The sequence below is a fragment of the Prionailurus viverrinus genome, chromosome C2 (genome assembly GCF_022837055.1).
Source record: "Prionailurus viverrinus isolate Anna chromosome C2, UM_Priviv_1.0, whole genome shotgun sequence".
In the NCBI taxonomy this organism is placed as follows: Eukaryota; Metazoa; Chordata; class Mammalia; order Carnivora; family Felidae; genus Prionailurus; species Prionailurus viverrinus.
Genome location: NC_062569.1, coordinates 117,229,961 through 117,245,052, shown reverse-complemented (window position 1 = coordinate 117,245,052; position 15,092 = coordinate 117,229,961). Strand labels below are relative to the sequence as shown.

Here is a 15,092-nt window from a genome sequence, read left to right as displayed (position 1 = left end):
AGAAAGAGGGGGTAATAACTTTCTGTAGAGGGGGAGTAAAGGTAACATTTTCCTAAAGATGGGAAGGTGAATCACAGAACAGCTGTAAAACTCAATGAGAAAATGCCAAAGACACCATTTTGAAATATGGAAACCATCACACAAACACATGAAGTTATAATTTCCCCATTTTTATGAAGATTTAAAAGCCATTTTTCTTTTCTTTTTTTTTAACGTTTATTTATTTTTGAGACAGAGAGAGAGCATGAACGGGGGAGGTTCAGAGAGAGAGGGAGACACAGAATCTGAAACAGGCCCCGGGCTCTGAGCTGTCAGCACACAGCCCGACGCAGGGCTCGAACTCAGACTGTGAGATCATGACCCGAGCTGAAGTCGGACGCTCAACCGACTGAGCCACCCAGGCACCACAAAGCCATTTTTCTTGAATGTGTCTTTTCAAAGTCCATTCCAAAAAAAATGAACAAGAGGACTAAGAAGAATTCTACTAATGGCCTAGAACCAGTTTATATTACTTTACTTACTGTAGAAACACTCAGAATCTATTTAGATAAATATCCTTACTTCACTTCCCCTCAAGCCTGGAGGATTCAATTTCTATAGTTAGAACAATATAATATAAACAAAACTCTTATATGAGGTTGTTTCCTATACTAGAGTAATAACACAATTTATTATAGTTATTAAAAACAAAAAGGTAAACAAGGAATAAAAAGCATCATAACTCCCACTGTGTATTGTATGTAAATGATGAATCACTGAATTCTGCTCCTGAAACCAATGTTGCACTGTATGTGAACTACCTAGAATTCACATAAAAATTTGAAAAGAAAAAAAAAAAAGCATCATGCCTCTACTCTCTAAAGACACTCACTATTAAAATGTTATCCATTTTTTCCAAACTTTGGGGGCACAGTATTTTCTTGTCTAAAATTAATGAATTATTAATATTATTAATTAATTAATTAATATTATTATAATTATTTACTTATGTATTTCCCAAATATATGTACAATAAAATAGGAATATTTAGGTAAAAAGGATTTGCTTCACTTAATAGAAAAAAGAGTCAGGACTACTGTCTGTTTTTGCATCACCAAGGTGAGTTTTTTCTTTTAGTGTTAACAAAACATTTACCCTCAATCAAAGCTTAACAATTTAAAAATAGCTTGAGTGTTGCTAATGTCACATACCATCTTGACCTTTTTTTTTTTAAGTCTATTTATCTGTTTTGAGAGAGAGAGAGAGAGAGAGCAAGAACAAGCGGGGGAAGGCCAGAGAAAAAGAGGGAGAGAGGGAGAATCGCAAGTAGGCTCCCCACTCACAGAGCAGATCCTGATGCAGGGCTTGAACTCACCAACTACGAGCTCATGACCTGAGCTGAAACCAAGGGTTGGCTGCTTAACCAACTAAGCCACCCACGTGCCTCCATCTTGCGCTTTTTGATTCACTGACTGGTGACCAAAACCCCAATCACATACCTGATAAAATGTCTCTTAAGACTTCTGCATTCTTTTGTAGCTGAGGTTCTTATGAGTCACTACTCACTCAGTGTGTTAGCTTTCAGTAAACTGTTCAACTCCGTCGCATCTTATGGAACTCTTCTCTTCGTTCTTAACCAACTTAAATGTGGAAATAACCTCTTCTGAAGAAACACTGGGGGTAGGTGGCAGGGGGAAGGTGCGAAGGGCTATGGTTTACATTAAAGCAATTTTTGCAATTTAAAGTTGAGTCTCAAAAAAAAAAAAAAGCCAGTTCCTAAAGGTCCTCTGACCATCTCACATCTAATAATTTCTTCCTGGGACCTTTTCACAAGCTGCATTCTCTTGCCTTGTGCTCGCTTCTTTTCTCCCTTCTCTGACATCCTCTCCCCTTCTGTATCCCTGGTTGCCTCCTACTGCTATCCCCCTACTGCCACCCCTGTAAATTTCTGCTCACTTCTTATGCAAAACCATTGATCACTCTTTTCTGCTATCTCCTTATAGACCAAACATGATTCAAATTTTAAACGTGCATAGGAGTCACCTGGAATCTTCTTAAAATGCATATTCTGAATTGGTAGGTCTGGGGTGGGGCCAGAGAGGCTTCATTTCTAATAAGCTCACAGGTAATGCTCCCACTACTGGTTCATGAACTATTCTAGAACAGCAAAGCTACAGATCATGTGTTCAGGACTTCACTTTCTAAACCCAAAGCCACTTTTCAATCTAAAATAGTAACAGTTCTCACAAGAGAAATAATTTCAGTATCACCTATTACCCTATTTTTTTTCACCTTGCTACATTAACCGCCAACTCACTGTCATCAGAGTATGTCCCCAGCTTAGGTCTATTGGGCACAGTTAATTATGCCCTCCCTATTTAACAAGTAGTTATTACAACCTCACACTTTGTAAGTATATTACCAAAGGTAAAATAAGCAGTAAGTATTTGTGTTTCTCTTAGAGGAAGAAATAGTAATCTTAACCTTAGAGGAAAGATATTTGTAACAGAAACAATGCTGACCAAATATTCCATGTGCTTCTTTGGGTTGGAACTAACAGAACTATAAGCAGAAGTGAGTTTTGTCACTTCCGCGCACAAGTCCACCTCCTCCACTGCTCTCCCTTCTCCTTCCTCTCATTGGAGAGATCAGTGCACTTGGAAGAGGATGCTTCAAATGAGATCTCAGCCCTGGTGGACCCCTTGATTTTAGCTTTATGAGACCCTGAGCAGGTCCCTGGACTTGAGCCTGGACTACAAGATAATAAATTGTGCTGTTTCAAGATGCCAAGTGTGCGGTAATTTGTTATACAACAATAGAAAACCAATACAAAAGGCATGTGTAATTTTCCATCAGGCTGAATGTATTAATATTGCCGATTCCATCCCATGTGCTAGCTAGGGCCACCAGTTTCAGGTCTAACAGTGGCTTGGTTGGCTAATGCCATCCTAGACAAAACCTCGGCACACCCTAAAATGACTCAAAATCCAGACATTCCTTGGCATAGTATTAAAGCAAGAATTCACAAAGACTAGGAGACAGACATTCTGGCTTGAATCTGTCACATTGTTCCTACCTATTCACTTCCTCACTTACCCATCCCACCTCCCAGTATGAAATAAAAGAAGGCATTTTCAAGATTATCACAGAAATAATTATTAAGGAAACCACTGGGCCTTCTAAAAGGGATTTTACTGGCTGTTCTCCCTGATCAGAAATGCTGGTGGGAGAGGTTGCAATAGAAATGGGCTCCCAGATCTCAGGTGGAATGGGAAGAACCCGGGGGGTGGGTGGCTGAGCTTAGGTGGCAGCCCATATTCACACGAATCAAAGTCAAGGTGTTGTAGTGATTGAATGTTGGAGAAAGAATTAACAGGTGAAGATCCTCCTCGAATGAGATGGGAAGACAACCCACAAAGTTCTTCACTGGGTTTTTTTTTATCCAAAAACTCAATGGGTTAGCAAACAGAGGCTGTACTTCAGTCACAATACAAAGAAATTGCCACGTCTCCTGAATCACCAATCTTGAGTCAGTTGATGGATCCAGAACTTCTCGAATGGAGGAGAGGAGAGATGCCCTTGAAGAACCCTCCTGTATACTGTGAACTTTTCTCCTTGTTCTCTCCAAAGCAAGTTAACTTTATTGGGTAACTGCACTAAGGGAAAAGATCCCCAAAACCTTTAGTGATTATTAGGTATTGGCCTTTAGGGAAGCAAAGCATCTAAAATCTAAGGTTTCTCATTAGAACTGAAGCTTATGGGGGTCACTTGATTATGGGAATTGTGTCCTAAAACTACCTAACTATAGGTCCAATAAAACTCAAACTCCAAACTGATCCATTCCCCTGAGAGCATTGAACTATTTTCAGCAACAGTTTGGTCATGCTAGAATATTACTGCCCAAGTGAGAGACAACCTTTTATAAACCTAGGTGTCCAACACTAAGGTGGAAGAATACATATTTGTGGACCTCTCATTTTTGAGGCATATTCCATTTTTAGGTGTTCTATTCTGATCTGTTTACCCTGTGAATCCAAAAGGTGCCAGATGTAGATGGGAACCAGAATAAGAAAATGCTCTCTACCTATTTCAAAGTTCAATTCAAGCAGTCTGTCAGTCAGACTAGCCAGTGACCCATCAGATCCAATTGTGTCAAATTGTCCATAGGATGGCAGGGTACTTTGGTCCTATACCGGGTACCATAGCAAGTCCCAAAAGAAGAATTTCCGTAGAGGTCCTTCCGATTAGAGAGCAAGTCACATTTCTTTCTGCAAGTAACTAGTCTACCCTTGACAAACTGTCCCTGGCATCCTTTTGGACCTCAGTGAAATCTGCAAATCTGACCACAGGATACCTGGTGACCATGTGATTTAAATAGCTCATCATGAACTGGCTGCTACCTTTTCTGTCTAGCCAGAAATTTAGTTATGACAGCAGTTCAACTGTGACATGTTCAAATGGTATGAACAAGATGGAACTAAAGGCAAAACTATGTGGCCTGAGCAGGTTGCTCACTTTTCTAACTTGAAGAAGTCCTCCTGTAAGCTCCCTTTACAGCCTTAGGAGGGAAAGCCCATGACCAACCTACTGAAGATGCAAATCAACCTACAGAAGATGAAATCTCTAGTTTACAGATACTTCTTTGTAATGTACCAATATGAGCAAGAGGTAGATCTGCTATGAAGATACAGCTTACAATGAACAAATAAACAAACTACAGCCTCCCTGCGGCTGAAATAGAATCCTGAGGAGAAATAGAATTTTTGGAGAAGCAAAAACCTCACAATGGGCAGACATATAAGCAGTATTTCTCATTGTCCACTTTGCTTGGAATGAGATCAGGATCTATTCTGCTTCCTGAATGGTTGTAAATGGTCTGCTTAATTGTTCAGAGACCTAAAAAGAGCTAGATATCAGGTCTAGAGACAAGGAAGTTTGGAAAGAATTGCCCAGAGCTGAGAATATTTCTTTTCCAGTTGAATACTCACAACATAGCACCACACCAGAGAAGTTCTTAATAAGAGGGGATAGAATGATCCACTTAAGGATTGTCAGTTGTGTTCCTTTCCAAGGCAATCTAGTACAAGGGTCACAAACTCAGAAATCTACAAGTTTCAGATAGATACCATAAATAAGAGAAGAGAATTTAATGAGAGATGACGGGGGATGCTTAGAATTGTGGTTAACTGGATAGAGTATATTCTACCTTAAGAAGGCAGCTTTGAATGTGTGTCCAGTATGGCCAGATCTTCCTTTATTTGCTTTCCTTTTTTTTTTTTTTAATTTTTTTTTATGTTTATTTTTGACAGAGAGAGACAGAGCACAAGCAGGGAAGGGGCAAAGAGAGAGGGAGACACAGAGTCTGAAGCAGGCTCCAGACCCTGAGCTGTCAGCACAGAGCGGGATGTGGGGCTTGAACCCATGAACCGCAGTATCATGACCTGAGCCACCCAGGTGGCTGCTCCCCCTTTAGTTATTTTTCAAGAGAAGTCATAACACAAACTTTTTAGATGAAATTTCCTGATCTTTAAAATGCCATGAAGGCCAAACATACAAGTCCGTGGGTACCTTTGGTGCTAAGGCTATCTCGGGTTATCACTTGTTGTGTCACTGGGTCTACTGTTGTTCGATACACATACCAGGTGGCAAGGATGGAGACTACGTATTGACTCAACTATACAGATTTTTCCTCCCTCAGATCTACTAGGCTCTTACTACTAAAAGACACCACATTTGCCGGCAAAATTACCATTCCTTCTGCTGTTAGAGATTAGATGCATTGCAAAATCCAATCAGATACCTGGTGAATGGTTGATTAATTAGGGCTCTTTTATCATGCAGGAGCAGCACACTGTTCCCAGACATAGAGATATTTATTCTGTATTTAGATTTAGTTTCTCTATTGGTATCACTGTTGTTAGGCTTACTTAATGCTTTATGCTAACCACACAACTTTACCTCTAACTAAAGAATTAACTCCACGGTTAAGGAAATACGTCAATAGGATGTTGATTATGGTGTTCATGGGTCCTACTGTGTACCCTAATACCTGAAAGGAGCTAGCCTTATAGCATGATGGACTGACCAATTATTGAAGGTTCTGTTACTGCCTTTTCAGACACAACACTATCTTCCAAAATGTGGTTAAAAGGTGTGGTATGTTTTGGGGGCCCCTCGCTGGCTCAGTCGGTAGAGTCAGCGACTCTTGATCTTGGGGTTGTGAGTTTGAGACCCACATTGGGCATAGAGTTTACTTAAAAAAATGTGGTACATGTTGTGTACTAGACATCATAAAATTTAGTGCTTTTTCCCCCTAAAGCTAAAATACACAGGTCAGGAATATAGGTAGAAAGGGAAGAAGTAGTTGTCATGATATGATGCTTACTGACTGTCATGGATTGAAAGGTGCCCCCTATAAAGATGGTAATGACCTAATCCCCCACTACTTACAAATATGACCTTATTTGGAAAAAGCAGTTTTGCAGATGATCAAGTTAAGACAAGGTCATAAGAGTCAACTCTAATCCAATATGATTGATGTTTTATCAAAAGGGGGAATTTGCAATGGAACCACTCATGCAGAGGAAAAATGATGTGAAGACATAGGGAAAATGCCAGTGATAAACCAAGAGATGTCTGAGGCTACCAGAAGCTAGGAGAGAGGCACGAAACAGATTCTCCCTCACAGCTCCCAGAAGGACTCAATCCTGCTGACACCTTAATCTCAGACCTCTAGTTTCCAGAACTGTGAGACAATAAATTCTGTTGTTTAAGCCACCCAGTTTGTGGTACTTTGTTACAGCAGCCTAAGAAATTAATTCAATGACCCATTCCCAGTGTTTTTGCTTTCTTCCCTTGTTCATCTCAAAATTGGTAAACCAAGAAGAAATGCATTCACCATGGGACTTAATATATTTCCACTGAATTAGAAGCTGAGACTGTTATGTAGCCATTTCAAGTTCCTTATTCCTGTTGAAAAAAAAAATTAAAAAGATTGTGCTGGTATGACAATAATCGAGGCAAAATAGTGATGTTGCCACATATAAATCAAGGCTAGAAGGAGTGCTGCTCCCTCAAGATGACTATTATGCACAATAGAAATTGTCAAAGAGACGGATACAACCAACCACAGCTAGAACAAGGCTCAGATTCTTCCTGAATAAGGGTGTGGTTCATCTCAGAGAGCAGACAAAAAAATCAAACATAAGGGAACTACCTGAAAGCAAGAGACAAGTCGAATTGGGCAGTGAAGGAGGAGGTCATAAATACCAGGTCCAGCTCAAAAGAAAGAAAGACAGTTCACCCTAAAGTCAGTACTTGTATTTCCTCGCTGTCTTTTGATTATTATTGTTATATTATTATTGTTGTTGTTATTATTATTATAGTATTGGTACACTACAATGTATCATTTTATCCACAAGGCATAGCACATTGACATGAGAGGAGGCAGGCACATCATTCAATGATCCCCTAAACTAGGAAATGGTAGCCTTGAGCCTTCCTCTTTGGATGTGGTGACTGGAATCTTCTAAGAAGGAGGTCCTTTCTGCTGTACCTTAGTTATTTGCATTATATGAAAAATATCTGCATTATACTTGAAATATTTCCAAATGGCGTTTATGGAAAGAAGGGCATATGTGAATGTTGTACAACCAATTAGAATGTGTAGACTTCTCTTGTTTCTGCTTCCTTTGCAGGACGCATCCCTTCGCTGGAGCTGTCGGGGCACTTCACCTGATTCTAGTGACCTGTCAGTCACAGGACTCTCCAAAACAATCAAGCTCTCTCTCCTAGGAATTTTCATCATGAGCGGGGACACCCAGGACTAGAAGGCAGTTAGAACCCAGTCATCTGATGGCAGCTCCTAACAGTGAGTGCATGAGTTCCCACTGTATAGATCACAGAAATGCTCAAGTTCCTGGCTTCTGTAGGCCGAGTTATTCACCATGCCATTCAGTAGTCTTCCAATAAATTCACTCAGCTTGCTCTTTCTTCTTTCCTTTCTTTCTTCCTTCCTTCCTTTCTTTCTTTCTTTCTTTCTTTCTTTCTTTCTTTCTTTCTCTTTCATTCCTTTTTTGTTCTTCCATTCTTTCTCTTTCATTTTCTTTTCTTTCTTTCTTTCTTTCTTTCTTTCTTTCTTTCTTTCTTTCTGCATTAGTTAGCAAGAGTTCATTACTGTTGCTTGTACCTAAAGAATATGGATATCTGTGTTATCAAGCTTCTCATTTTTTTCTCATAATATGTCGAAAATTTAAATATAGATCATTTAGGTGTGAAGAGGATATTGAACGTGGTGGACAGAAAAGGTCTATTATGAAGCAGTACTTATGTAACCTGGCATAGAATTGATGATAAGAGAATGTGGCAAAGGGTATTGTGGTTGTTGTAGCAGAAATTGTCTCTAACTCATCCCAAACTTAAAAAAGTTTCCCCATCAGTGCAACATTTCGAACTCTGAAATAAAGGGAATATAAGAGAATACAGGTAAACAGTGAATGGAATAGTTAGGGAGAGAAGAGAGTGAAAAAGAGAAGAAAAATATGAGTCAGTAATGTTAAGAGTACACTCACTATATCCACCTACAAGAGGAACTCTGGATAGGGCCAAACTAGTCAGAGAAGATCTCTTTTCTCCTATTTCTCTTCACCACAATTCTCAGTGGCAAATGATGAAATATGTAGACAGTAAATATTTTAAATCTGTCTCTCCTTTTCCGTCTCTCTCATATTTATTCTAAATATAAGAGATATTAAAAATCTTTCGTATATACAAATGTCTGCAAATTCAGTTAACATCTCTGACCAATTCTTGTTGAAAGGAAGATGTTGAACTGGACAATTTCTAACAACTCTCAAAACTAAAACCGTGATTTGTAAACCTTTTTCTTGAAATAGCAACTATATCTCTGTGGACTAACCAATGAATTATAAATCAAATATTTAGAGTTCTAATTCTATCTCAAGTTTAAAATCTTAGGGAGCAAAAACATTCCAGCTGTATCTTGGTTTCCTTATCAGTTAACCAGAGATGATTTTTAATCCAATGAAACTACTCATATTTATTAAAAATAAAGGCAATATAGGGCCAACTATTCTTTATGTGATGTATTCGTACAATTAATTTCTCTATTCTATCAGGGATTGTATATAACAAGTGCATCTCTTCACATATATGGTTTGATTACCTGTGTGTAATACATACAGACATTCACATCATTTTTAACTGTCTAGATTCAATGAAAATGTAACAATCTCTACAGAAAGAAAGGGTTTGTGATGACAAGGAGTGAATGTTGGAAGATAGTTTTGCCTCTTTCTGGTTACCAGGCAAATATTTGATTGTTCTAATGAACCATATAAATCATAAATTCATACATGTGGTCGACATATAGGCTTAATGACAGTGGTTTGAATAGAAATGCTGCTATTGTAGCTCTTTAATATAAAATCAACAGATGATGTTTTAACCTGTAAACTAGAATTTTAAAATACCTCATTCATCCTGATCAGTAACTGATACAAACTAGTGGAATGTTAGTAAATTCCTACTGAATTCTCCTAAAATTACCATCTTTGAAAAGTTTCCACAGGAGCTTGAAGCAGCCTAAACGTTTTTGCAATTCAAAGTTTATCTCTCCCATGCCATTTCCTGAGAATAAAATGTAGCACAAGTAAGCATTTTTAATCAGGGAGCATGCTTAAACTTTAGAAAACAAATTAACAGGCAATCAAAATGTACTAAATGCCTCAATATTCCTTATATACTTTACAGAGAAAACTCAATATCCTGCCTTGAATCCACCCGTGGGAACATAAAGAACTGGAAATACAAAAATAAAGCACAAAGAATTCATGCCATGACCTCAGATCAGTGACAGTGTCAAAAATAGTACAAAATGATCCGAGAAACACAACATTTAACAGTCCTTTTGATTTCAAGGTTAGAAAATGACATCTGCCTACTGCCATGCAAACCAGCAGTGATCCTAAAACAATTGTTTTGTCAATGTTGAGATAAGCAAACCAAGCTCAAAGTCCAGAAATTGCAAAAGGGAGGTAAATTGCAACAAGGGGTGCTGCCTGGGGACAGCCACTTGTACAACGGGTATAAAATATAGTAGGTTGCCCTTTCCCCCCTATTGTTATACTGGAAGGTGCTCATCCCTGTCTTCTGACTGGGAACTTCAGCTGTTGAGGGCCAGTGGGTAGGTGTTGTAATTCCTTCACTGATATTTAGTGTCACCCGGGTTCTTGAATCTGTCCTGTAGGCAGCGCTTGACTCCCAGAGCAGGGCAATATCGCCCCTGCCCCACCATTACACTGCCCGCTAGATCCCCGGCTGCCTCCATCAGCCCGGAGATTGTCGGGACTTACTGGAAACTTTCTAGCAGGCTGCAGCCCCAGACGAGAAAATCCTATCGACAGGGCTCCCGGTTCAGAGGGCGCTGCTGGGGAGAGAAGACAGGACGCTATTGCTTACTCACAGTTTGCCTCGGAGACGGGGAGCACTAGCACGAGGCACGCCAGCAGCGCCCCACAGCGCCCACCCAGGACCCTCATCGCGGAGCGGGCGGAGGCGCGGGCGGGGACCCGGACCGTGGCGCGGCGCGGCGGGGACCTGCGAGCCGGGGCGCCGCTCTCCGAGGACTGCGGCGCGGCGGCGCCTGCGAGCGAGCGCTCCGGTGGAACAGCGGGAGCCGGGGGCGGGGGGACCGCCCGCTCCCAGCCCCCCGCCCGAGAGGGGAAGTGATAACGAGGACTTTTCCAGGAAGCTTTTCGACGCTGGGGGGCAGGGCTCCGGGAGAGTGTTGGAGGCCTAGTAAACACGGTGGAGACACCTTCCTCGCCCGCTCCCGAGCTCCTGCGTTTCGTTCCCAGTCTCCGCAATGTGAACTTGCCCGAGAAGGGAATTTAAATGCAGTGGAAACCTCTAGTGAGCTAGGGTGAGAGGCTCAGGGGCCGGGGAACATTGAGGACTCAGAGGACAGGGTATCCGAGCTAAGATGGAAAAATCATGCCGAGACACTCTGATGTTGGGGATGAAGACATTCGTCAAGCCTAGAAGCGAGTAACTCCAGGAAGGCGACAGAGAAGAGAGAGAATGGAAACAAATGGGATAGTTTTGATCATCTACATTTTTATTTTGTTTTTGCATTTATGGTGTAAAAAAAAAAAAAACTATAGCAAAAATATGTTTTGAGAAGGAAATGAGAAATATATCAATTCCATCACCTTCAGACAGCTCGTTTTGTTTTTTGTTTTTTGTTTGTTTGGTTTTTTTTTTTTTTGCAATATAACCCCTATTTGTTGTGCTTAGACATACACATTTGAAATGTTATGTAATGTTTAAGGGGGCATCTGGAGCTAAAACGCCTGATTCAAATCTCGATACTTCTATCACTAGTTCTGTAACTTAAAGCAAATTGCTTAACCTCTATAAGCCCCAGTTGTATCATCTGTAAAAGGGGATAATAATGGGTTTTCATAATGTTAATGTAAGGATATTTTAAAGTGTATTTATTTATTTATTTATTTATTTATTTATTTATTTTGAGAGAGAGGGAGCGCAAGCGCCAAGAGTGGCCGAGGAGAGAGGGAGAATCCCAAGTAGGCTCCTCACCACCAGCGCTGAGCCCCACGCCCCATCCTGGGCTCCCCACTCCTGGGCTCCAACCCACCCTGAAATCAAGATTTGGACCCTCAAGCAACTCAGCCAACCAGGCACCCCTGAAATCACTATCATGAGATACTGTACTCCCATATTCATTACAGCATTTCTCAGAATAGCCAGGATTTGGAAACCACAACCTAAGTTTAATCAATGGATGAATGGATAAAGAAAACATATGACATAGAGATAGAGATAGATAGATAATAGATATCTCACATTTATACATGGCTTTTGGGAAATTATGCTAAGTGAAATAAGCCAGACAGAGAAAGACAACTACTGTACTGAATCACTTATATGTAGAATCTTTAAAAAAAAAATTAAAAAAGAGAAAATTCATAGAAATAAAGGAGCTGAGGAGTAAGGAAATGGAGGAACACTGATAAAGGGTATATAAACTTTCAGTTATAAGATGAATATGTTCTGAGAATTCAATGTGCAACATGGTGACTATAGTTAATTATACTATATTATATACTAAAATTTGCTATGAGAGTAGTTCTTAAATGTGTTCTCAAAAAAAAAAAGGTTAACAATGTAAGGTGATGGATGTGTTAACTGTAGGAATCATTTTACCATGTATACATATATTAAATCATCGAATTGTACACTTCAAATATGTTACAATTTTGTCAATTATCCCTCAATAAAGCTGGAAAAAGAAATCAAGTAACATTTAGGCTGCTAAATAATCTCTGGGAGAAGAAATAAGAGTCTTAGCTAGAATCATGACAGCAAGATAGTTTTCATTATTAAGAATACACTAGAGTACACTATGGTGAAATAGTCATGAAAATACAGTGGCTTAAGGTAAGTGATTAAGTGTTTACTTCTTGCTTATGGAAAGTTCACTGCAGGACTTTCTAGACAGACATCTTCCATGTGTTGGCTCAGCATTCCACGCTGTTTGGGTTTCATAATACTTCAAAGTTAACAACATAGTCTTCCACAATTACCATTTTGCTCACATTTCACTGGACAAAGCAAGTTGCATGACTTCTAAAGGGTAGGAATAACTATCGTATATGCTTGTAAAAGGAAAAGGAAAAGAAAACTGGAAATAGTATGCAGTGCGTATGTCTACTAAACCACTTACGGTATTGAAAAATGAGTACTCAATTTAGTTGACTAACTGACCATCTATATGTGACACCAGAAATATTTGGTAATGTATCATTCTCAGGGAAGACAAGAAGTAGAGCTGAGGTTGAGTATATTTGGGGGGGGGGGGGGGAGGGGAAGAGTGTTGAGTACAGTTCCAGAAATGCTGAAGAAACACCTGCATGGTAAGTCCCTTCAGGTACAGAAGTAAGTAATTGGATTCTTCAAGAGAACATGTTTTTCTTTATTTTTTATTTGTTTACTGAGAGAGAGAAAGAGGGAGAGAGAGAGAGAGAGAGAGAGAGAGAGAGAGAGAGAAGGAACAGGGGAGGGGCAGAGAGAGAGAATCCCAAGCAGGCTTCTCACTGTCAGCATAGAGCCGGATGTGGGGCTAGATCTCAGGAACCATGAGATCATGACCTAAGCTGAGATCAAGAGTTGGACACTTAACCGACTAAGCTACCCAGGCACCCTTAAGAGAACATGTTTTTGAAAAGGAAAGTAGAAGGGAACGCCTGGGTGGCTCAGTTGGTTGAGCGTCAGACTTTGGCTCAGGTCATGATCTCACTGTTTGTGAGTTTGAGCCCCACATTGGGCTCTGTGCTGACAGTTCAGAGCCTGGAGCCTGCTTCAGATTCTGTGTCTCCCTCTCTCTGCTCCTCCCCCACTCACTCTCTGTCTCTCAAAGATAAATCAATGTTAAAAAATTAAAAAAGGAAAAAAGGAAAGTAGAAGGATAGGGTCAGATCCTGGAGAATACATATTGGAAGCTGAAGGAAGAGTGACCAGTGAGATCAGAAGAGAACCAGAATAGTATGTAATTTTGAAAAGCCAAAGGAGGAAAGAGTTTTAAAAGAGTTAACTGTATTAAATGTATTAAGTAATAAAAAAGAAAATGAGAACTGACTTGGTAATTAGGAAGATAGAGGTTACATTTAAAAATGTGTTTTGCATAGTTTGATGAAGCAGAAGCCCAATCACAGTACATTGATAAAAAGAGGGAACAGAAAAAAAAAAATAGTGCTTTAGGCTTTTAGTGGTAAACTACCAGTTTAAAAAGTTAGGCTGTGAAAGTAGAGTCATCAGAAGAGAACTAACCTGGCTCATAGCTAAGGGGAAATTGTGGATCTTTCCTGCCCTGCCTTCTTACCCCTTCTCCACCTGGAAATTATAGCCAAAGGTCTAGGAAAATAAAATGGGGAGGGATGTATTTCACATGTTGGATCAAGAATAAATAATCAGGGGCACCTGGGTCGCTCAGTTGGTTAAGCGTTGGACTTTGGCTCAGGTCATGATCTCATAGCCTGTGAGTTTGAGCCCCATGTCAGGCTCTGTGCTGACAGCTCAGAGCTTGGAGCCTGCTTTGGATTCTGTCTCCCCCACCCCTGCCCCTCCCTCACTCATGCTCTGTCTCTCACTGTGTCTCAAAAGTAATAAATGAAATGTTAAAAAAAATAAATAATCAAAGGAACAGGATTTCAGAAAAGTTGAGAAGTGATGTTTGTCAAAGTTGCAGGAAAGTGGTTAACCTTGGACAAGATAAGGTAGATACCTTCAGATATTAAAAAATGAAAGGAAACAGATAACAGTGAGAAAAGAAAATTCATGAAAGTATAATCTAACTTTCCCATTAGCACTGTAGAATAGAAGTATTATTGTTTCTGGATAGGACAGTCCAGGCAGAGGAAGCATCTGGCATGAAGGGCAGGTTCACTTAGGAAAACCAGTAGAGGTCATGCAGCCTGCAGTGACTGGAAACAAAACTGAAGTTATCAAGTTAGGACAATAAAAATACTAAACAAGGTCCTACCAATTTGGAGAAAGAGGTGGGAGGTCATGTGCCGTAAATGTTTATTAGGCAAGCAACACCAACTTCAAAATCTGCTGTTATTTGTTAGAAACTGCACTTAAGCTTTATTTCTCTCATTTCATCATCTTAGCATCCCCACAGTGTAGGTATTTTCATTGACATTTGGCAGATGGGGTGCTTGGGTTCAGAGATAGCAAGCTGTAAAAGATGTATATGAGTTTGAATTAGGGTTACATGAATGAGTGAAGAACAGAGAACAAGTTTAAAGCTAAATCTATTGTAGTCCCAAACCATTATTTTTCCCCTGGATATGCTGGACATTACAGGGCCCTCTCTCCTCTTACCAAGATTTGAAAAAATTTATTTAAGTAGAAACGGAATAGACACACAGGTTCCTACAGACCATGCATGCATTTTTTTCTCTACAGGAATGTACTTGTCATTTCTTTTTCAATTTTTTAAACGTTTATTTTTGAGACAGAGAGAGACAGAGCATGAACGGGGGAGGGTCAGAGAGAGAGGGAGACACAGA

General features: G+C 39.9%; 1 protein-coding gene across 1 annotated transcript in view; it reads right to left on the bottom strand.

The window, feature by feature from the left end:
- PROS1 (protein S) overlaps nucleotides 1–10,714 on the bottom strand; it is a 69,498-nt gene extending 58,784 nt beyond the window's left edge. The window contains exon 1 of the mRNA XM_047876227.1: nucleotides 10,463–10,714. Coding sequence (XP_047732183.1) covers nucleotides 10,463–10,538 — 76 coding nt within the window. The 5' untranslated portion in view covers nucleotides 10,539–10,714. The remainder of the gene's footprint in view (nucleotides 1–10,462) is intronic.
- Between the last annotated feature and the right edge of the window lie 4,378 nt (nucleotides 10,715–15,092).